This window comes from Oenanthe melanoleuca, chromosome 2, assembly GCF_029582105.1.
Source record: "Oenanthe melanoleuca isolate GR-GAL-2019-014 chromosome 2, OMel1.0, whole genome shotgun sequence".
NCBI classification, from domain to species: Eukaryota; Metazoa; Chordata; class Aves; order Passeriformes; family Muscicapidae; genus Oenanthe; species Oenanthe melanoleuca.
In genome coordinates this window covers 120,532,804-120,556,745 of record NC_079335.1, presented here as the reverse complement: position 1 = coordinate 120,556,745, position 23,942 = coordinate 120,532,804, and the positions used below count along the sequence as shown (strand labels likewise).

General features: G+C 38.8%; 1 protein-coding gene across 1 annotated transcript in view; it reads right to left on the bottom strand.

The window, feature by feature from the left end:
• Positions 1–23,378, bottom strand: part of AGMO (alkylglycerol monooxygenase) — a 186,390-nt gene extending 163,012 nt beyond the window's left edge. The window contains exons 1-3 of the mRNA XM_056483504.1: positions 23,210–23,378; positions 16,611–16,741; positions 3,310–3,461 (exon numbers count right to left, since the gene is read on the bottom strand). Of these exons, the coding sequence (XP_056339479.1) occupies positions 3,310–3,461; positions 16,611–16,741; positions 23,210–23,338 (412 nt within the window). The 5' untranslated portion in view covers positions 23,339–23,378. The remainder of the gene's footprint in view (positions 1–3,309; positions 3,462–16,610; positions 16,742–23,209) is intronic.
• Positions 23,379–23,942: the final 564 nt, after the last annotated feature.

Genomic DNA, 23,942 nt, shown 5'->3' with positions numbered 1-23,942 from the left:
CCCGCAGGGCGGCTGGAAGCCACCAGCGGACAATGGGGCGAGCGGCTGACACCGGCCACCGGGGCCCAGGCAGAACAATGCAGCTGCTGCGGAGCTTGGCCCTGCTGAAGGAAACTCGCTTCTCCCAGGTTGTCTGAGGGGAGGGACGCTGAAGCAATGGAAATTCCCCAGCAGTAAAGGAGAACAAAAGAAGAGGTGTTGGAAGCTGCTGTTAAGAAGAGACAGCTTCTTCCAGGGCCTGACAGGGGAGAGGAGATTCCCCCAGCTGACAGAAACACACTCTGTTCTGCAGGATGTGATCCCCCAGCAAGTGCAGATTAAAAGCTACTCTCTCAGAAAGCACCAGAGCCTTACAGCTCCCCACTATTCCCCACTGGAGCACGGGTTGAGCACACAGCTGTTGCCAAGGGACCTGCTCAGGCCAGGGGTAGCTGTGGGTCCAGCAGAGCCCCCCACACCAGAGCTGGGCACCAGACACCCACGGCCAGGACCTGGGCTCTGCACCCGCACCATGTTTTTGCTTGGATCTGGAATTCTCTAGATCTCCTCCCATGATTAAAAGGTGTGGCTGCTGAAGAAATCAGTTTACAGAGCCTCCAAATTCCTTACTGCTGTTGTTATTTGTCTGCAAGAGGAGTATCTGTGAGGCCAGGGCGCGGGGAGGGCGTGCTGGGGCTGAGTGCTGCTCTGGGACCACCAAATCCCCCTTACTAGCAGGACTAACTCTACAAGGTCTCTGCACCTGGAGAGGAAACTTGAGGAGTAATCCATATATGCTAGATGAAAATACCTGGTAAAAATCCTTCAAACCCATACATATCCTTCCCTAAAAAAAAAAAACACATTTAAAATAAAACCTGTGATTTTTACAGTATACTTTTTTAGTAGTGCAGCCATAATGGGTGTTTTACTGAAACAAAGGGAAAAGTTACATTGATTTATAAATTCATTAAAATGCTATAAAAAAGAGCAGTGTCTAAGTAGACCCGTTGACTGCCATGGCATTTGGATCAGACCCAGAAGAACGGTGGAATAAGTGGTGAAACATTTTATTTTCTAACCTTTCGGTGGCTACTGCAAACAATGGAAAATACAAGTACATACTTAGAATAACTCTATCCTTTTCAAAATGAGATCACACCTAAAAATACTTCCTTTTGTTGCTGTATAACTTCAGTTTAGGATAATAGCTATTACATGCATATAGTGAAGAGGAAAAAATATTTCCTCAAATGCTGGGTAAAAATTTTATATTGCAAAGTAGGGTTTCTCCTACAGAAGAAACTTTAAAATCTGTAGTGATTCAAGACAACTTATGAAATAGTAGAATGAAAAATCTAGTTATTCATGGACAACATGAAATAAGGTAGTAAAAATCCCAGGGGACAGAGTTACCAAATTATTGCTTGCAGCCGGCAAACACTACAGAATGATGATAATTCTTAGTATCAAAATTATATCGAATTCTAAGAAACAACTGAGAAACATACCTGAATTTTAGTTTTTCAGTTTGAAACAATTAGGGCTAGCCCACACAGCTTGAACTTCCTGGGATATGCATGTGCTATTAATTTTTAACCTTGCTGTAGGATCCAAGTGTGAATCACCAAGCCCCGTCACTTTCTAGTGCAAAGGTGTGTTTTGTCTGCTTGTACCAGCAGCTTTTCCAGTGCCCTTTCTTCTCAATTTGCAAACATATTTTTCATTACTTTTTAAAACCATCTCCTTGAATTTCCTCAGCAACTTCCAATGCAGCTGACTTTTGCAGCTGTGTTGCCGTGCTACAGATTTCATCATTGTTTGACCAGAGAAGAGTGTTGGTTAAACTAAAATCTCCAGTTGGAGTGAATTTCTACAACGTTTCATCAGTTCTCTACTAAGCAGCACAGATCTAACAGAACAATATTTCTGTAACCTGAAGAGTAAATTAACATTTATTGAATAGCTCAGCACTGACTTTCTTAAGAGAAGAGCAACATTTTCTTAGTTTCTTCAAATCCATTACATATAGAATTGGTTTGTATTTTATTTCTAAAACACCTATTGAGATTAATTCCAAAGTATTCTATCAAAAACAAAAACAGAGAAGAGTAAATGCAAAGCTGCTGCAGAAATAGAAATACATCCATTGCTTTAGAGAGTGCAGAGATGGCCCTGTTCCCTTCTCTGCCAGTGGGAATTTTACCACTGACCCCAGAGAAAGCACAGCCAAGCTAGTGATTTTCTAACACTTAAAGGCAATTATTTTTATTTTAAAACACAGGAATAGCCTCCTGCTCTGGTGCAGTTTGCAGCCTGAGGCTGTAGCCCTGCCAGCACTGTTAATGTCATTGTTTGTGAAGCGTATTCCCAGTCTCCGTACACCCACGCAGGGCTCCCAGCTCCCGGCCGTGATGTCCCCCTCGACACATTGTTCCAGCTCCCCCTGCTTCCTCACCTCCCGCCACGTCCCCCCACCATTGTTATCCCTTTACACCCACCCTGCATTGTTCTCACACCCGCCTGCCATCCCCACCTGGGAGGGACCCTTCCTCTCTTCCACTCCTCACAGCAGTTCAGGCTCCTTTCTTACCTACTTCCATATATTCCACTGACCTACTGGCAGCAGAGCATTTTCCCTTTCTGAAAGTATATTACATCAAGTATCATTACTACATCCCACAGCTTCTGTGGTCACTCAGCTTTGAGAAGCCCAGTCCAAAGCCTCTTAAACAAAAGGATTTTTATTTCATTGCTATAGACTTTAGATCAGGCTCAAAACTAGGATTGACAGAAAGCGTTATTGCATTTTCAGATAGGGTATAAAAGGCTAGTGCTGATATTTGTTTTCAGTAGAGAACAGAAATGTGCACTGAGACAGGCATATATGTACAGAAATGGCTGACATGATTTACACAGGCTCCATTATTTTGGCCACCTTGCTTTTTACTGCTCTCTAGTTTGTACATCCACCAGATTCTTTTGAAATAGTTATCTGTACTTTGCTGTATTTTTCACACAGGTATATAGGTATATTGAACCCAAATTTTTATGTACTTACTATTTTTTTCCTTACCTTTTCTCATGATACTTCATTTTCTCTGTTGAACTGCTTTCAAAATTATATTCCTTTCACAAAATAATGTCTACTGTGTAGAGTATTAACTGTTTACCACACTTAAAGTTTGCCTTTGCAAACCCTTGGGAAGAAGAGCAGCTATATATGCTTAGAGTAGATTAAGTATAGAAAAAAAAATTAATACCTTGCTTTATTAATAGATAATTAACGTATTTTGTATGTTCAAACATTAAAAACTTGTTAAGTCTTACCATGGCTCATGCGATGAAAGCAGTAGTATGCAAAGTCCACTCCCAGAAGTGTCAAATACCATGTCCATGGTGAGTCCCAAGGCAGTTCAAACAGTCTGTAGTTATTCCATACGTATATGTAACTAGTTAACTCAATACTTCTGAATAAAACACTGAAATAGAGATCCAGAAACTTTTATCAGTAATTCTGTCAGGTTTAATTTGAGAACCTTTTATATATTTACAATTTGCCAGCTGGAAGTCTTTTTACAATACATAAAACCAGTCTCCAAGTTCTTCAACCTCTGAAAAGTAACACAACTGACTTCAGTAAAACCTTTGCTTAGTGCCTACAAGATTTCTAAAACAAACTCCCACTCACTCACCACCCATGATGCAGCATTAGGTACGCTCAAAGGCGGAGGCGCTCCTGTGCTCTGCAGGCGTTATGGTGTTCCTGTTTCCCAACTCTGGAAGAAACCCATACTTGCTAACTAGTAAGTCACAAGTGATTGAAGTGTAGCAGCAATTATGCTGAAACACTAATGCATTACATTAAAATACCTTGACTGCTTACATTACAAAAAAGAACATGGAAGGGGACAGGACTTCTGGGAGCAGTGAAATGTTTGATCTGCTCAGCATATTGCTTCACTTTAAAAGAGGAAAAATGCACAGGAGGAGACAAAGACCAGTGCCTTTGAAAAGAAGGGGAAGAGCAATTGGTAGAGAGAAATGGCAGGATTCTGAGAAAGGGAAAGAAAAAAATCATGAACTTGCAAAAGCAAGGAAAGCCACCAGACAGAAGCTCTTATTGCTGCCGAGTTCCTCGACTACAGGGACAGAGTAGCTGCCCCTGGCCTAACACAGTCTCAGCACTGAGACCAGGAGAAGGAGAAAGAAAGTAGTTCTGGAATGGGCAGGCAAAAACTAGTAGTAACTCTCCGCAATTGCTCAGATTAATACAAATTTGGGCTGCCATGGTCACACCCTTCTCTCAGCACCCTAACCACCTCATTTCACCAATTGGAGCTACCTCCAAACAAATTACTTTGATTTTGCTGGGTGAGCTTCTGGACGAATCAGGAAGCATTAAACCCAGGTATGAATGGTGAGAGGCTGTAGACACTAGGATGGCCCAGGTGACAATTGGCTTAGGTAGCTGCAAAATGGTGCAGTAGATGCAGATGGATACATATTTAAACTGGTAATTTTGTAGAGAAACTAGTCCACAGCAGGATTTGTAGCAGATTCCTCACACCTACTCTCCTTTGTTGTATTGCTGAAAATGTAGTGAAACAGTGGTGAACTGAATTGCATCAGCCTCTGAAAAGCAGCAAATAGAAAAAAAGAGAAGTAGGAGAAAGATACTAATTATAGAAAAGTCACAAATATATATTTATATTTTTTATATATCAGTGGGTGAAATTCACCTCAGTTTAGGGTCTAAGAGTAAGAAACATGATATTTACACACACACGTGCGCACGCACACACACAAAATGTAGCTCTCAGATGCTACACTGCTGCTGTTTTGTGGGGAGGAGGTGGAAAAATGATCAGCAACACCTTTGTACAAAGTCATGCAAGATTTTAAAAACATATAAAACATATTCATAGTGGAAGAAAGACTCTGGGATACAAACTCAGGGAGCTCCCAAAGAACACTGCAGATAGCACATCTGTAGACACTACTTAAGAGAAGTGGTAACAAACTGCACATACGTATTACAGCATTGCAAAATCTCAGCCAGAGGACAGACCAACATTTCTCTTCCATGTCAGTCTCATCTAGAACTTCACCTTACATTGAAATCAGCTAAAAGATTGTGTGTGCACCTCTGTCTACATCTGCTCATTCTTGCCTCACTACCACTTTTTAGAGGTATTTCTTCCAATGCCCTCCTTTTTTACCTAATTTTTTTTTCAGCCAGATTATCTTCTATACAGTTGGCAGCATGGCCACAAAAAAAATACTAGAATCTGCAAAACTTAAAAAGGATATACACTCCTTCCCCTTTAATGACTTTTTTCACATTTCTGGAAAACATCCCTGAAAACAGTCTGGCCATGCCCTGTCATTTTGGACAGCTGCACAGAAATAGAAGAGAAGCTCAGCAAACATGGTTGTTGTATGCCATCCCCCATGCTACAGCTGAATTCCATCTTTTTGAAAAGACATCCATTCAGAGCTTTTGTACTCCTGGCATTAGCACCTCTTCCCATAAGTGTTTTGAATAAAGCTAGAAGAAAACACCTTGAGTTTCTGCAGTGCTAGTTTCATTATTAATGAAGAAAAAGAGTAATCTGAAAATCCCAACCTCCCAATTAGAGTCTGCAAGCATAATAGTATCACATCCACCATTTCATCCTGAGAGCTGAAGCACTGCAAGTAGTTGTTGCTCAGGAAAAAAAGAACTAATACTTTTTCCACAGCCAAGTGCACACCTTACCTACAGGTCATTCTCAGCTTTACTATAATCATACAAGTTTTTTTCTCAAATAAAACCAAGACCAAACAAACCCCATGAAATTTCATTTCATTTCATTTTAGCAGCTTGACCATGAAGAATTTCTATTGACTAGCAAGGACAGGTGTATCTACCACTTCAAAAACAACTTGGCTATGCCCAGAAGGTGGACCATACACACCTGGAACATGTTTAATTTTCATAAGAGCTGTGTTCTATAAATATTTTTAAAGAAGATTATATATGTCCAAGCAGATTTTTGCAATTCACCTCATGAGGAATCTGTAAAGTTCAGTATAAATTGTCAATCCATTTCACAACAGGTCAGAAGGGAGCTGATATTATTCAAACACAAAGAAATGGGCATTTTTTAACATCTTTTCAATGACCAGGAAATTTAAAACACCTCTTGCAACATAGAGTATCAGTTATTATTAGGTACTGTTTTCTTACTTTATTCTTCTGCTTTTATTAACATATAATGCCTTTGCAGTACATCCAAAGACATGTGACCTGGAACATTTCCTCCATTTTTGATCAGCTTTCAGTATTTCACCCTCGAGTCCTTTTTTTTTTTCCACAGGCTGAGGCCAAGGTGTAAACCTTGAGCTAACCCTGCAACACATTTTTTATATATGCAATTTGCTGTACATTCTTTTCTTCATGCTTGAATCACAACTCTACAGCACATAATGCTAGCTGATTACTGTAATTAATTTAGAGCAATCCATCATATTACTAGGCAGAACTGGAGAAACAAGAGTTGCTTAACTAAGTATTTTTCTAAATTTACAATGTGATAGGAAAGACCAGAGCTTGCATTCAATTACAATTCCTAAAGTTCACTTGGAGTTTTAAAGGTTTATATTCCCTCTTTTTTTCCCTCACGTTCCTTTTTCACTTCTTAAACATACTAAGAGAACTTAAGAAAACTTTTCCCTCATTTAAATGTTGCAACCATAAATGTGACAGAAGTGGATAGGTAAGGCTTTTGTCATCTAGTCCAATCCTCTGCATAAAAAATAATAAATCCTAAAAGAGATAGACTGTATAGAAAACTTTATTATATACATTCCATAGATTTATCTTCCTGGATTTTGAACATTTCTGCTGAAAATTTTCGTATTACGTGAAAAGTGCACTTAGGCAACTGTTATGACCTTGAGAGTTCTTGTCTCCTTGCTTCTAAAGATCATACGTGCTTTAATTAATAGCAATAATATTTGTTTTTAATAAACCATTTCCCTCTTCACCTTCCACTGGGTCAGATTATCACTTCCTCTAATTAAAAAAAGTCCAAGAAGGAAATTCTGGGAGATGAACTCTCCATGTGGAAATGAAGATCTACTTATTCCAGATCCCTATGGAATAATGAAGGAGGAAAAGGTGGAAGAAATTCAATTGGAAGAAAAGGCAGCTGCCCATTTCAAAGAATACAAGGTCCTGTTTTGCTTCCTCCAGCCATGGAGCCTGAAAACACACCTTCAGGAAACTTCTTCCATGGTGCCCAGGACAGTCACCAAAATGAAAAGGGTCAGAGACAGGAGCTGTTGTCTCTTTTCCAAGCATGGAGGAAGATCTGTGCACCAAAAGTGAGTAGTCCAAAAAAACTGCCTCAGCTCTCACCACTTTTGCAGTCACCACCTCACATCACACTGGGAATTGACCTGGTGCCCCTGAGCTAAAAACACAACCCTACAGCTGGACCTACAAAAGCTCTACTCTCAAGGGCTGTAACAGACTTGCATTCTTAGAGGTCAGGCACAGAGGGAAGCATGTTAAGACACCCTGGTCACAAGGTTATATTATCATTAAAAATAGTGAGATATTACTAATACAGTTTCCCTAGGTTAAATAAATTCTGTTTTCCTAGCCTGATTCAAACTTTATAAATGTAAAGTTTCAAAATGCTGAACAAAGGCAGTTTCTCAATAATTTGAAATTATTCAGACCATTTATGTAACAGCAGGATACATGAATAATTAAATGCTCTGTAAGGTTTTATTTCAGAATGGAAATCATTCCCATTTCCACGGATACCCAAAGAGCTTTCTTTACCAGATGAAAAATTGGCTCCAGCTACAATTGAAATAAACATTTTGATAACGTGATTTTAGTAAAGAGAAGAAGGGGGATGGAGGTAGAGGAGCCTTGAGAAAAGATCCATTTGTAAAACAAAGCAAATCTGCTGCAACTGAAATCCCCTTTTATTTCCTGTACAGGTGCCAGGTCTTGAACAGACACCCAATTTATTACCTTGTCAGCTGACTTATTAGGGTTGACACAAATCGAGCTGAAATATGCCTGACACACTGCAGTCAAGGCTTTTTTCACGCTTTAGCACAAAGCCAAACTTTCCACAAGGTGGAGAGAAAGGGAGAGGGAGCTGTGGGAGTTCTATTCCCTGTTTTCTATCATCAAGATGAATATGATCTCCTCTCCCATTCTTAATATGCAAAAGCAGTCATGAAATAACCCAAGGCTAAAAAATAATTCACCAAAATGATACAGCTGGGAAATTATTATCAGGCTCTGGAAAACCCTTGATTACAGGAAATAGCACCTACATTTTGAGAAAATGTTCCCACCAGACACAAAGCCTCTCCTCTTCCTCAGTATGGCTTTCTTCTCCAGCCTTTAAGCTTAAACAATACAAACCTCCAGTTTTCCTCAAGGACAAAAGAAAATATCAAATTCAAAATGAAGTAAAAGGGAGGTGACTCAGGTATCCCTACTAGTGGTATTGTACACAGTATTGCACAATATCTTGTCTGACAGAGCTGCCCTTTTATTCACCAAATCTATTCCTGTTGCACTTCAATTTCTATCCTCTAATTTATGACAGTAATATTAATTTACAGTAGTGGGTGGAATAAAATGTAAAACAACAGGTGTTGGAAGAAAAATAGCAACAGTGTTACACTTTTTTTATTATTAAGTTCTAATCTTGCTACATAACTCAAGTCACTTGTATATCTTTGCTGATAATTAAGTAAATTTTTAATTTCATCAATTAAAAATACAACAGAGATATTTTCACGAGAAATTCCACTGCCTTCAGTGATACAATCCACAGCAGTAACTCATTATGCCCTAAGTTTATACAAGGCCTTCAGATACTTTTAATTACACAGTATCTTTATAAGACTAAAAAACCTAGTTTAAAACCTTTAGTATGAAGTTCTAATGCCTTCAGACCGAGCTTCTGGCATTGTGGCTTATTCCTCTTCTTTTATGAGAATGGAAGTTGTATTTTTCAATATCTATTTATACCTGCCCAGCACTGGGGGCATTAAATTCTATTCCAGTATCTTCAGGATATACCAGACTGGAATATTCTACAATGTCATCTCCTACAAGGCAATGCTCCTGATTTTTCAGTATTTGTACAAATATCACCACATGAGTTTAATAAAAATGCTTGACTAGGACCTTTTTCCAATTGAGGGTCTGATTTTGATCTGTCCTACTTGGTTGTTCCACTGAAATGAACAAATATGCATTATAGTTTAAGTTAGGTTGGGGACCAGCCTATAATATTCTCAAAGGTCACATATAAGCAAGTAATGAGAAAAGGGTATTCTATTCAACTCAGATTGTTCTAGATAGATTCAGAAAAACCAAAGGAACTCTTAAGAGTTCCCATGGTCTATAAAAATACAGTGAAACATTGTAACACATCAAATGATGAAATAAGGAAAAATATTTACATGAGAATTTATGTTGAACTCCTTTGGTCATATTTCTAAATGTTTTAAAAGATAGTTTGTTGTTGTCCATGATACACAGTGGTGAAAGTCTGTTCATTTCAGATCTGTAGCACTGGTTTACAGAATCATTAAGAGACATTTTCCCCCAATTTTCCTAACTTCTAAGTGTTGACCCAAGAAACTAGATTGGCCAGCTCTAAAAATGCTACCCCTGTGCTCCATCTAGTGGAGTCCCGATTTAAGATTAATTCATTGTTTAGCAGAGATGTCCTTCAGTCAGAAGGGTACTCTATACAGAAGCAATTTCTTAAGAGTTTTTTCTCAAAATGTGTGAAAAATGACACAATTTAGCTTAAAGAAAATGCGAAAAACATGGAATAAAAAATCTGCACAACATTTAATGGATTTGAGAAATTGCTATATTTTGTGAGCTACAGAGACTACTGAACTTAACACCATATTTTCAATAAGGGTAAATTCAGTTCACAGGATATACTTTCACAGAAGAACACAAGTATATTTGAAAATGTGACCTGACAGCTTCTGTTTGCTTCTTAAGATATGGCAGGTGTAAAGCTGGGCTCTGGCATTAAGAATGGACAATCATCAAGCCACTTACTTGCCCCACTGTACAGAAAATGACCATGATACAATACCAAGGATGGAAAAAAATATGCATTCTGTGTAAGAGGTTACAACCTAAAAGAGCAATTGGATCCCTAACGGGTTTGTGTGAAACACAGCATCCTGTAGAACATTATGGTAGAAGGGGACTACCAGTTGTTTCAGTCAATTAGTTTGAGAATATCCAAGCTCTCCCACATCCTTCCTTGTAATGCAAAGTAGCCTATATGTCATTTCATTAGAAACTCTAGAGATTCAAATTCCGGCTCAGATCTTTCCTTAGTCATCATTAAAAAGCAGCACTGTCTCACTGGTATTCCTGTGCTGTGCCCACTTGTGCCCTCTAGCCTGCTGCAAACAAATGGAACCAGAGTACCAAAATTCTACAGTTTGAACCTCGGAAGACAAGGCTGCTGATATGCCTGGGAAGGGTTCAGATGGTAAAAAGGGATTAGAGAGGTAGTGATGAGCATAAGAGAGCAGACAGGAAGCAGTAGCATCTTTACTGGGCACAGATGGATTTGAACTTACTGGAGGACATGGCACACCAAAATTATAAAACTATGTTAAAGTGATACAGTAAGAACATAGGATAATTAATCCACATGGGGGAAGTAAATAATTTACGAGCTTAATCTCAACTGGTTCATCAATGCAAACCAGATTTAAAAAAAAAAAAAACAATAAAAACCCAACAAACTAATTAGATTAAACAAAAACTGTCCAGGTAAGACAGCTACTACCATGAGTTTAATTTAACTGATTTTGAAAATCCACTTCCAGAGTCAGGCTTGCCTGCTGAAAATCCTATCAGATCCTGCTGCACAGCACTACCCCCTTACTGAAATTGTTTATCTTACTCTGTCTGCTTTACCTGCAGAAGATTAGTGAGTTAATTCAAAACCTGTTTCTCTGACATAGCTGTGAGGGCTGTGACCTTTGGCAAAATGTGGGAACAACGAACAGCATATATGGGAGAGTGAAGCCAGGAGGGTGCTCTTGTGAATTATATAACTACCTAGTGCTACTTGGAGAGCTGGACAAACAGGTAGGTGAGTAGATTCTGTCTCTTCAGACCTGGTACTTATTAAAAATTCTATTTTTTTTTTACACACTTATTGGCAGTGCCTTAAACTGCCATAACTAGCTACTGTAGGCATGTCTGTGACTGCAGGTTCTGTAGAGACTGAACCTAAAGCCTGACAGCTCTTGGCTGCCCCTTTTCCACTCCCAGACAACTTGCTTGTCTCTCTGCCTAAAGCAAATACCCTTTTGCTCAGAGTGAACTAAAATAACTCCACTTGGGATCAGAAGAGCACCTGAACCAACACAATAGAAAAAGTGAGTCCAAGAACGACACAAGTGCAGTAACCAGAAGTTCAGCTGGTTTAAGGGAATGGCATGGCACAGCAGCTCCACTTCCCATTTAACCAGGTTAAGTGAGTACCTTTTCCAGTATGGCCCCATCTGCTCATCACTGCCCTCAGTGTGGTGGTTACCAGCCCTCAGACTTGCCACCATAATTGTATGCATAGCTGCTCCCTGACCTGGCTCTGTCAAAATGAATGCAGCTGAGCTTAAACACCTCTTTTATAGTTCTTGGGGGGCTTTTGTTTCTGCTTTTAGCAAGATCACTTTGTCAGGTCCAGGTTAGGGAGCAATTAAATGCGCAGTTATGTTGGCAGATCTGAAGGGGCAGCTGGACCAGAAGCAACACATCTGACCATGCTCTAAACAAACATCTGTCCAAAGTCTTAGTCAAACAGATGTGGAGAAAAAATGTACCTAATAACTCTTAAAGGGAAAAATATAATTTATTAGAAACTCCATGTATCAAATTTTCTTCTAAGAAATGCAGTCAGTAATTTATGAGATTATAATTTTCTATAGTCACGTACAACATATCTAATAGGCACTTCAGGAAGCCAGCACATACTTCAAACGGTTAAATCCATGCAGGCAATTTTTTTCTGTTCTCTCAAGGCACTTCTAGCTCCACAGGTTGTGGATAACTTGCACCAGCTTGAAGCAAGTGTATTCTAAACAGCTCTCCATTTTGTTACTCTTAAAAATGGAAAACATAGTTTCAGATTGCAATTTTATATAAGTTATCAAGCAGATAACTCAATAACACTACAAAAGCAAGAGCATTTCTTGTTCTAGCACAAGACTGAGCATAGACATAGGAAGAACTGGTGCAGGTTAATGTGACGGGGAGGTGCTGGACCTGTTTCCCAAGCCACTTCTCTCCAGGGCAACACAAACACTGACACTGGCCAAAGAGGGGTGAAGGTACAGAGTACAGAGGGAGGAGCGAGCAACCAGAAGTATCAATCAGTCAAAGACACTTCATTTGGGAGCACTGCTGATCTAAAATGTACGTGAAGCTGCCTCTTCAATCCAGCTTCTGAAAAAAGATTATTTAAAATTCAGATGATGTACAAAATTGAATACACTGGTCTACAGTAGAAACAGGATTTGGAATCCTTTGATTTAATTTCTGCTGATGGGTAGATATCTTAAGATACTTAATAGCATGAACTAATTAAAAAACATTTAATCATTCCATTCTCATGTTCAACAGTTCAGAGAACTCCAACTTCCTCTGATTCAAAACTCAAGGTAAATAATGTATACAGACTTCAATCTTCTCTTTAGAAATGGAGAAGTTCATTGCAGATTTGACTGACTAAACTTTGTCAGACATTATATACATATACACTCATACACTGTATGACTGTGTTGCAGAGCAGAACACTAAAATTGGCAATTGAGCATGAATATAAAGAACAAATACTTTCCCAACTAGTTTGAAAATATACCTACCTCAGTTATCCCCAAACATTCTTTGATTTATGTTCTGCTGCTTTAAAAGAAGAAATGGGTCAATATGAAATAATGCACATATTTGTAAAATGGATATTCATACCCAAAATAAACTTTCTCTTGGGAGAATATTTTTAAAGCAGAATTTAAAGTCTCTTGGCAATGGTTAGCTAGAAAAGTTATTTATTTATTTATGTAGAATAAAAGTTCTCAGAATTTTTTTACCAACATTCAGGATGCTGGGAGTAAACTTAGTAATACAAGTTTCTCCCTTTCTCCCAAATTAATTTCCATTCCATACAAAATTTAGTATTTACACATGCAGAGGAATGCATAGTATGCAGTAATGCAGAGAAAATTATGTTTAAGAAATGTATGGGCTACTTTACAAGAGATGATATGTATGCACAAACCATTCAATTTACTGCATGCTGTTGAGTCTAATAAGCCTGAAAACAAAAACGTTGCCTTGTCTGATTAGACTCTTCCTCCTGCACCTACATTTGTAACATTTGGCATACAAGTATCAAGAATTTATGATTTGCACTTTCTCAACAGAACGTTGAAGCATGAAACACTAAATAAATACTATTGGCCCTCAAGATATGCAATAGTTCTGTTACACAGACTGTGAAATGGAAAAAGTACTTCGAGGCTGAATAGGGTTAGTGACTCCTAATTTTTTCATTAAATGTAAAGACCTCTTTGCAATGACACATTTGAAGCTTCATTTTAACTAATAAACTGAAGCCACCATTTTAGACCCAACCACAGATTTTTTTAAGGAAGTGGCAAACCATTGCTGCTAGTTGAGAAAATGAAAATTAGTCCCTGGGAGAGGATACAATCAATGGTGTGTTAATCTAACCTTCAGCTGTTAATGATTTGCACTACTATTTCCCCTGATGCTGCGGGTTCTGCTGAAATATTGTTTTAGCAGTTTCTGTCAACTTTCCCTACCTTTTTTCTTCCTGAAAGGGAAAGACTGAAGTGAAAGTCTTAGCAACAGATTTTTGCCTGTGCTATTTTTTTGCCCCTTTTTTGTCTGACCCAGTTCTTTCACACCATGGAAGCACAAGACAGAAGGGTAAAGTGTTCTGGTTTTTCAGTTCAAGCCTTTTTTACTCCATCCGTTATTCACAACTCCTCTTACTTATAAAAGAGGTGTTACACTAAGTAGTCACCATTAGAACTGCAACACTAACATGAGATTAAATAATTTAGGAAGTCTGTATTTTGCCTGCTTCTTTCACATTCAGCCAAAAAGCTAAAGGCTTTACAGGACTCTTCTTTGGAAAGAACTGCCGAGGAGAGTCCGGTATTTCCAGTCATGAAAGCTGCGCAAACAACCTGGAAGAGACTTCTTGTGCTGGTGTAACAATAAATAGGTGTACTGATCTTGGAGATTTGCCTGACCCTGCAAACTTTTGAGTCCTTAAGGATCATTTGGTTCACTCAATTGAAAAAATCTTGCAAGAGAAAACTCCATAGCCTGCAAGCCAAATTCTGCAGCAAAGGACTGAGCGCCAAAATAATAAAAGTACTCGGCACCTTGCAAAGCTGCATTCCACACAAACACTGGTTTTCTTAGCAAGCATTTCTTCCAGGAACGAGTGCATCTCAAGTGTTTCAGTATTCTTAAAAAAAAGCCAAAAGGACTTGCAAAACCATTCCAACTTATTTTACATGCATCTCAGGCCCTTTGTTTAACTTAATCAGTTCTGAATATTTCAGATGAATAAAGGTAAATATTCAGCATGGTAAGCCTGTAAAGTTTAAAAAATTTGGGTTAAGTTGAAGAAGCGACATTTGATCTGTTTCAATATTAGCTTCATGCAGACTACAGTAACCCATTATCAGGGTTGTGTGTGCTGCACACAAATCAATTGTGTTGATAAATATTTAATTAAATTCATAAAACACATTGAAAAGTTGAATGTTGCTTCTTCAAGATCATGCTCACAAGTCATTAAAAATTATTTGAATATAGGTACACTATCTGTAAAAACAACTTCACAATATTTCTGAAATAACTTAGACATTGTTTGAAGACGTAACTTTATGGTTGAGTATCTCTCATATTGAAAGCTCATGCCCCTCATTTTCAGATATTTTAAAGAGTTTTGGAGTGTGTCTTTAAAAGGTTTCAGCAGGGATATTTACTACTGATAATTAACATAATCTATCAGAAATTGTCTTTGTACCCAATGGATCTTGTCAAAGATTACATTGATTAGAAAACTTTAAAAATCAACCAAATGGCAAATGATCAACAGATTACAAAGAGGGTGACACAAACATTTCACAAAATGAGTTCTACTAGCCCGAATGGATAATTTCTTTTCTTGTTGGTATGTTCTTTTAATGTATTTGATCAAGAATCTGGATTGAAAGAAAAGATTTCTAGTAAAGTTTGCAGTGACATAAACCAGGGACCTCTAGGCAACAAAGACAACTTTTCATGGATTTAGGCTACTTCAGGAGGACCAAATGTACAGTCCATGTATTTCTATGTGGCCAAATGTAAGAACATATTGCCTATGAATGAGGAATGTAAGCCACAGAATCCAAAAAAGTATTCAGGGACGAAAGACGGCTCAAAGGATCTGGGATATATAAAGGGAGGAACAACAAGTAGAAACAGAGAACAAATGACTTCATTATTTGGCACTGATGTAGTCATTTCTGAAATATGGAGTGCACTTGAGACATCAACACTAAGAAGGCTGAAAAACTGCAGAGGATTCTGAAAAAGAACTGGGGGAATAATTGAAAGACTTGCAAATACACCATATAGTGGAACTCAAATAATAAAAATTTTTCTTCTTATAAAGAAGAGATTATATACAATTTGATGGTCAACTGCAAATTCATATATGGGGAATAGAAATGTAATTCCATTTGAAAAGAAAAGATGCAATAAAATCTATCATCATTTCATACCATGAAAAGGCATATCTAAAACCTGATATACAAGTAACTAAAGCTTGTGTAAAACACTTAGAGCAATTTACATAAAGAATTTGCTGGATTTTTCCACTGGGATTCACAGTTAATTCACAGTGGCTATTTCTTTAAAATACAACTCTGCTCACCAAACTAATTCAGGTAAATCTTGTGGCCTTTACATTGGAGAGTGAATTACATGATCATGTTTGCAACCATTCTCTCAGGAATTAAAATCCATTGAAGGCAAATGTAAGATTATGACTGTGTTCAAAGCACTTTGGATCGCATGCATATTCACAGTTCTACCAATCTGCTTATACATGCAGTTTTATTTTTAAAGGCTAATAAAAATAATATACTGGTTTGTTGGTTTTTATTTTGTTATCTTCTTTCTGTATTTTAATGAAAGAAAACCCAGATTCTATAATCTAGTCTAACATAAGATATAGTCAAAGTCAGGTGAAGTCCCAGAAACAGCAAAAGGTGACAGCAAGACCCAGTACAGATTAATATAATTGATGATAAATTGATAATGTGGAGCTGGACAATGCCCTGTAAAAATCATATTCAGCCTTACAGAAAGATTTTATAGATGTTACTAAAATTTAATTGCATCAAGAAAAGTCCAGATGCCTCGTTTAATCATTTTGGATTAGCAATAACAACTTCAATACATAATTCTATTTTCTTCCTTCTCAGTGATTAAAACCCAAACAATCTCAGGACTGTATTCATATACTCACTCTGGTAGTCGGGACAGGATGCCTAAGGAAAGAGAACTTATGCCATCATTGATCCGACCCGGCAGTTTACGCTTCTGAATCCAGCTGACAGCAAACTCCAGCCCAATAAAAGTAATGAAGAATGGAATACTCTAAAAACAGATTAAAAAAAAAAAAGTCATAACAAAATAAAATTAGATATGCTTTTCCTAACAGCATTTTATGCAGTGAGATGGTTCTCAGATTGGCTGGCACTTTAGTAGCTGCTCCTGTGATAAAGCTCCACATGGACCTTATAAATCAGAACAACCAAGGTTACCATTTAATCCACAACACCAGCACAAATCTATTGCAGCAACCTCCTCCCACAATGTTTCCTTTTGTATATTCTGCACATAAACTCAAACTTTATCACAACAAAACACAAAAGTCTTGCCAAACATATATTTCTCATATTTAAGTAAATCAGTGAGAACACCAATATTTTTGGACTCCTCCAACCACAAAGTAGAACAGAATCTGGTTTGGATTTGATATTGCATGAAGTTGAGTGTTTTCAGCCACTGAATCTGGCGTCCAACATTATAATCTGAAAGACACAATAAAGTGATTTTCTTTCTACTTGGCATTTCTATTGACATGATTTTCACTGCAGACAACAACAGTTTTTCTGTATGTGCTTTCATCAGTGAACCCAACTAAACAGCCTGTTCTAATTCGGGCCATACACCATGCTCCCTTCCCAGGCCAAGTGACAATGATACAATGTTCTCTTCCTTTGGGATCGTAAGGACTGCAAAATAGATTTCCGTCTTTCTGCAGGAAAGTATAATGATGATCAAGACCGAAACATTTCTCAGTCACAATACTGCTTTAGTCCAGGATTCAGTTCTCACTGTCCATCTTCTATCCCAGATCAACTGGCAAGGTGAAAATGCACAGCAACAGCACCCATTAGTGACAGGTGTGGCTGTAACTGGTGGTAGGACAGGTAACATTTTAGTGACAGCATCGTTTTTCATCATGAAAGACTGTCAGACCTATTCTCAAGCTTCTATCATCTCAGGAAACAAAAAAAAGGCTTGAGTAAAAATAATTTTTTTTTTTTTTTTACTGACACTGGAATACTAACAGTCCTTGCACTTCATGTGTGGAAGGAATTAGGCAGTGGCAGTGTTTTAGCCATAACCACCAAAATCTAGGAGGCCTGTGGCAAGGAAAAAGGGAAGGAGTTATCAAATCTCTGTGCATGCACATGTTCCTTCAACACCCTTCCTAGCTCTGTAGAAAACTTTTAGGTGACCTTTGAGATATTTAGTCAACTGCTTTTTGGTTATATTAAGGCATGAAATTCCCACCATGTTTTGCAAGGCAAGAGAAATGCAAGACCAGTTCTGCACCACTCTGGGAGGCACCACACTGCCATACTTGCCCTGTAAGGTTTCTGCTGCTTCTGCTCCCTTCAAACGACCTGCAAACACCTACAGCTTCACAGCCTGGAAACTGCACTGCTGTGGAAGAGAGGCTGCTCCTGTCCCACACATTTTAATAGAAGCATGTTGTCTCTGCAAATGTCGTTGCATTTTGGAGGGCGCTCATTTTTGTTTGCCAAGTGAGATATGATCTTGGAAATCCTACTAGGCCTGGACACTAAAGAGACTAAGATGGATACAGACCAGATTGCTCAGTCGAAGAAGAACTGGATGATTCAAACCATGCAAACAGCAAGAGATTTATAGCGTCTAGAAAATGTGAAAGTTCATAAACTTCAGCAGTACAGGGTTAGGTTACAATAACAGATGAACAGAGATTAATATCAACATGACACTTTTTAATTTAGGTGCCTAGCTTATTCTGTAGCAGCACTTTAGGCATCTAAAAGCCTGCTTGCAATAGGCACCAACTCATGATATAAAAAACTAGAAACCAGGGGAAGACCTGTGCATAAAGCCTAAACACCTCCCAGGAAAACCAATGTGGTAAATCTTTCAATATTTGGAATAAATAAGAAATAATATAATAATAAAATATACTATAAAAGAGAATAATAAAAGAAAAGGGAAACTGTAAAACCTTCAATTTGAAATCAATGAAACATTCTAGGAAACTATAAATACTCCTTGTTTTTCTCTCTGTAGCTGCTTCATTCCTAAGTAGACAAGACCTTTAATGTACTTTTCCTAATTGATATAATCAAATAACAGATTACTAACTTAGCAAACAAAAGTTGATGATCACAACTGTACACTCCCAGCAGTAAAAAAGAGAGGTTTAATAAGAAAAACTATAAAGCACTTAATGACAATATTAAGAGGCAGCTCTAGCATAGACTACAAGCAGTTTTAAGGTATGAAGTTTAAGGTATGGTACAGCAGAAGCTGCAGAGCAAATTGAATGGGCTCAGAGCAGAGAAAGTGAGGTGCTTTATTCATGAAATAAAAACAGTTAATAGGAAATGTACAATGTCTGTATTCCATGTGATGATTCGTTTTACCTAGCAACATCTGAAACAGCTGAAATACTTGACTTTATAATAATGTACACTATTATAACTTCTGTCTTACTGACTTCATTAAATACTTCCCCCCACTGTGAAGCAGTGAACAGCCAAGCATTTGGCACCACTTTTTGACTCACAAATGGGAAGTGTCATAACAAGCAGGATAAAGAAACATTCAGACATCCTTAACCTCCTGCTCATCAAGGAGACTGTAGAAATGGAAAGATTTATGGCATACTCCTTACTATCCAAGAAACTACTACATTTCTTTCACACACCTACATTAATCTTGGTCCAAAGCAGATCAATGGGATCAATTATCCCACAGATAAGACTAGTATGTATTATTCACCTGACTATGACAGCTATGGTCATGGAGAATTAAAAGGCATTCCCTGACCCAAACAGCCCATAGTGTAAGGATGAGACATAATGCAACAGAAGAAGAATGCAAATAATTTAGGAAAAAAGGAGGCAGTAAGAGAGAAAATAGTCTCACCAGCGTAACCAGTGCTTTTTTTATTTTCCTGGGGTTTTTTTCTGTTTAAGTTAAAAGGACAATGAAGACATTTAAGGAACCCATTGAGGATGGTTATGTACAACTGCTTTCAAGGGCTGTCCCTACAAACAAAATGGCACAAAGTTAAGAAATAGGCACTATTGGCATCAATGTCAGAGACATAAGACAGATCCTTCTGGCATCTTCTGGTCCATAAATGTTTTACTCTCTCTCTCTGTTTCCACGTTTTTTCTCTTTGCCCAACAGCAAAAATGCTCAATGGAGATTTACATTAGCTTGTGTTTTACCTGAATAACTGATCCATAACTTGAAAGCCTTACTCTGAGTACTGTGTAAGAGGGTTCCATTTTAAGTAAGCAACTCTACAGAATGCAAAGGACCATTTAAAATCAGTTTCCACTTTATACTGTTGCAAAGAATAATATTCTAGCTTGAAATTCTGCATATATTTATAGTTTTATTGTAATTCTTGAAACAGTTTTTGTTTTCTTAAAGTCCCAAACCCCTATAATATAAGGATCCCAGCTTTCAAGCAAAACTAAATATAAAGGTTCTGTGCCTCATTATTTTCAAGCAAACCCTAAAATGTGAATTGAGTTTAAACATGAACTTATTCTTTAGGCTCTCAAGAGAGTAAACCAAAAAAGGAAAACAGTGATTATTAAAGCTTTCATTTTGGGGTTCTCAGCAGAAGGACTCTCTCTTCTTAAGTCTGACTCATGGAAGTCTTTACTGAGCACAGGTGATAACTTCAGATCATAGCAAGGTACAAAGTGAATTTACGGTCCATGAAAACTATGTTTAGCAAACAAAAAGGATGATTCCATCTGCCCAGATTGTGAGAGAATAAAAAAAGAAAAAAAAAAAAACAAAACAAAACAAAACAAAATTCAACCATGCATGCAGAGCCTAATCTTACACCAGAGGAAAGAGGATGCTCTTGAAAGGAATGGGTAAGCACCAATATAGATTTTAAAAATCAGGATGTCCTGTCCTGGAGAAAGAAAATTTACATACTTCCCAGAAATAAGGAAAAAGCAAGAGATTTGAATTCTACATGACAAAAAGTCTTATAAAAATAAATTCTTTGATGATTACCCATGATTCACACCCCTTTTCCCAGAATTTTAGAGATTTGTTGAAAGGGTGACCTTTCCCTGAGCACTGCTGCAGAGCTTTGCTACTTGTCACTGGTAGCAGCTGATCAGTTCATGTTTTGAACAGGACTTGAGGCCTTTACATACAGCTCTGACAACATACAGAGCAACAGTGCAGGGACCATTGCTTCTGAATACGCTATAACCAATATAACCAGAGACAGAAAGTACACTACACAAGTTAAGCTAAGTATGCTGTTCTCAAAACCAGAGCTGCTTCACCCACTGCTGTAATTTCCTACCCAGATGTAACAGCACAGGTGACTCTAGCTCAAAGGTGCCACTTCTGTGAAGTGCCTATATTTTGTAAGCCAACCAGCCCAGTTTTGCAGATCACCAAGATCATGAATATTTGGGTGAATTTGGATGTTTTGCCACATGTCTAATGTTGGAAGTTGCATATCGCCACAGCTGTAGCCATGTCATCTAATGTCCTAAAAATACGTTCATCCATCTGATACCCAAGAGATCACAGATTCGAGATGCAAGTTCCACTACAGTGTCTCAGAAAAAAAAAATAAAGAAAAAAATCTCACTCTATTTAGGACTCACACTAATGTAATCAGCAGTTTGTTTCACACGCACATCATCATTATTGTCTTTCAGAGTTAATTATTTGAACTGAGGCCTTCATTTGTTACCAGCTTTACACTAGAATTTTTTTGTTCTGCGTTGAATTGAGCTCAGATATCCACTTCTATATCTGTACCAACTAAAGGAGTTAGCATTCCAAAACCTCCTCGAAAGGCTCATCAAGTCACTATCAAATCTATTGCTGATGAATCCGATGGATATACTACTCATGTAATTGTTCCCTGAACAGTCAAGAATAGCAGCTGGAGAGGGACTGCAGATAGCTGGCCAGAAGAGGACAGATGAACTCTGACTAAGCTCAGACCAAAGCCAAACAGTTAAGAGTTATGCCACAAAAATACTTTTATATGCCCATCTGGACAAGCATCAAAAGATCTGCTCCAGCAACAAATGCACTATCAGGGAAATCTAACATAGCTAACCTAAAATAGGAATTTAAGCAAAGTATAACTGTAATGGGAAACTTTTTTTTAAGTGTTTGGTTTATTCTGAGAAAATAATTCTTTACAAGCTTATCACAACACTGCTCTTCAGCAGCAGAAGCTTGCAGTCACTTTCATAATTCAAAGCATTCAGAATCCTTTCACAGACTTACAATAGTGCGAGTAGTAGCAAAAAATTCCAGCTTTGACTAATGTCTGACCTGAATATTGCACATGGGAGAAGAAAGCCCAAGGATGGTGAGATATACTGCAGACAAGAAAGTGAATAATATTCTGTTGGAAATGTGCAAATAGTGAAAGAGACAGACAGTAGAGAGAGCTGGAGGGAGAGATCGGCTGTCTAGGCAAAACCATAGCACTTCCTTCATTATGATGCTATAGCTTAGTTGCAAAACACCTCTGAGGACAGCAGTCCATTGACCAGACATTGCACACACACAGGCTGGACTTGCAGCAGCTTTCTGCTTACCTTATGTAAAAGGGCAACCTTTGCTGATAACATGCCTCAGCAAGGCACTGCTGCATACTACAACTCCCAGGAAGCTGCTGACGGCGCTGCACTGCTCTGCACAGCCCACGACACCTCGCTGCAGTCTGCCAGCAGCTGCTGCACAGCAGTCCAAGGTATACCTGGCAGAGCAGCTACCCAGAACTATCAAGACCTATGTAAAAAAATGCAGCTCTATTGAATTTACTTCGACAAGGGCAAAACAATGTTCGTGTGCTGTCTCTGTGAACAGCTGACATCGATCTGGGTTCAGAAGGAGCTGACAATCAAGATAGGACAGATGGGAGCAAAGGTATCTTCTTGGAAGTGAATAAACTGGCAGGGCGGGAGGGGAGGGAAGGATATTCTGCTGCCTGCTGACAAGGGAGTTCTCACCCCTGACCTCTGTACTCTTGCCTTGGATATTTAGGATACAGCACTGTCCCAATGCAAATATTTGTTCTAAAGTCTCTCAAACAATCTTTATTTTTTATTTTAATTAGAAACCTTTTATTTTTCTGTCTTTGACTGAGCTTGACTGAAGGGCACAGAGAGACTTGACTTTTTGCTTTCTTTAAGAACCATAACAGCCAAACACAGCATCATATTTCCTTGTTTCCTCTGTTCACTTTGCTGTCACTGTTCATCTTATCCGTGCTGCTGGATATAACATAAGCGCCAAGCTTCTCTGAAAACTCTTGGTTCCAGGAGAAATCGTCATTTAAACACATGAAAATACAGGGCACAGTTACACTGCCAGCTTACAGGCAGAAAGCTCATGAGAGAAAGACGGTTTTATCTTTCTTTAGGTGCCCCTTCGCGGACGCTGTTTCTGTGAGGTGCCTTTTGAAAACTGGCGCAGGTGGGCGAAAGGGAGGGCGAGGGATGCAGCCAGGGTGGGGAAGGAGGGGACTCTCACCTTCTCCACGTAGTCGGGCACCTCCTCCAGCGTGCGGAAGGAGCTCTCTCCGGGCGGCAGCGCGTAGAAGAGGGCGCGGAGCTGCTGGCCCGGCGCGGTGCCCCGCGGGCCGCCCGCCTCAGCGCCCATGGCCGCGCCGCGCTCCCGTGAGGCGGCACCGCCCGCCCCCGCGCCGCCCCGCCGCGGCCTGCCGCCGCTCCGCACCCGGCGCTCCGGGCCTCCTCGGAGAAACATTGCCCTTAATGCTTCTCCTGCTGGGTGCAGGTTTGCTTGGTTTGGGTTTTGGTTTTTTTTGTACGTGTCATCACTGCCTGGCCTGCTTCGGGAAGAAAAGCTCTTGCGCACCCCATCTCTCTTCTCACCCTCAAACATCTCAAGCCCCACAGAGCTCAAGCCACCCTTTCTCAACTTGAGACGGATTTCCACACAGAAATAGAAATTATTGCTTCCGTAAAAACAAAATGTTAAGGGTTTTGAGAAACAAGCCGAGGTGTACTCGTTGACTCCTGTTCAGCTGTATGGGTTAGTCCAGCATTCTTCCCATTAAAAGTTTTTATTTTTTAATAGGGCTTGTCATAGCTCCATTTTATGTAGTTTCAATTAATGTCACTACAGTGAAGGTAGCCTCTGGAAGCTATTCATTATGCTTTCAATTATGAAGGAATTAAAACTAGGTAAACAGAAATGGTGAAAAGAGATATATGCTAGATCGTTGAAGAAAATTACTTTGAGA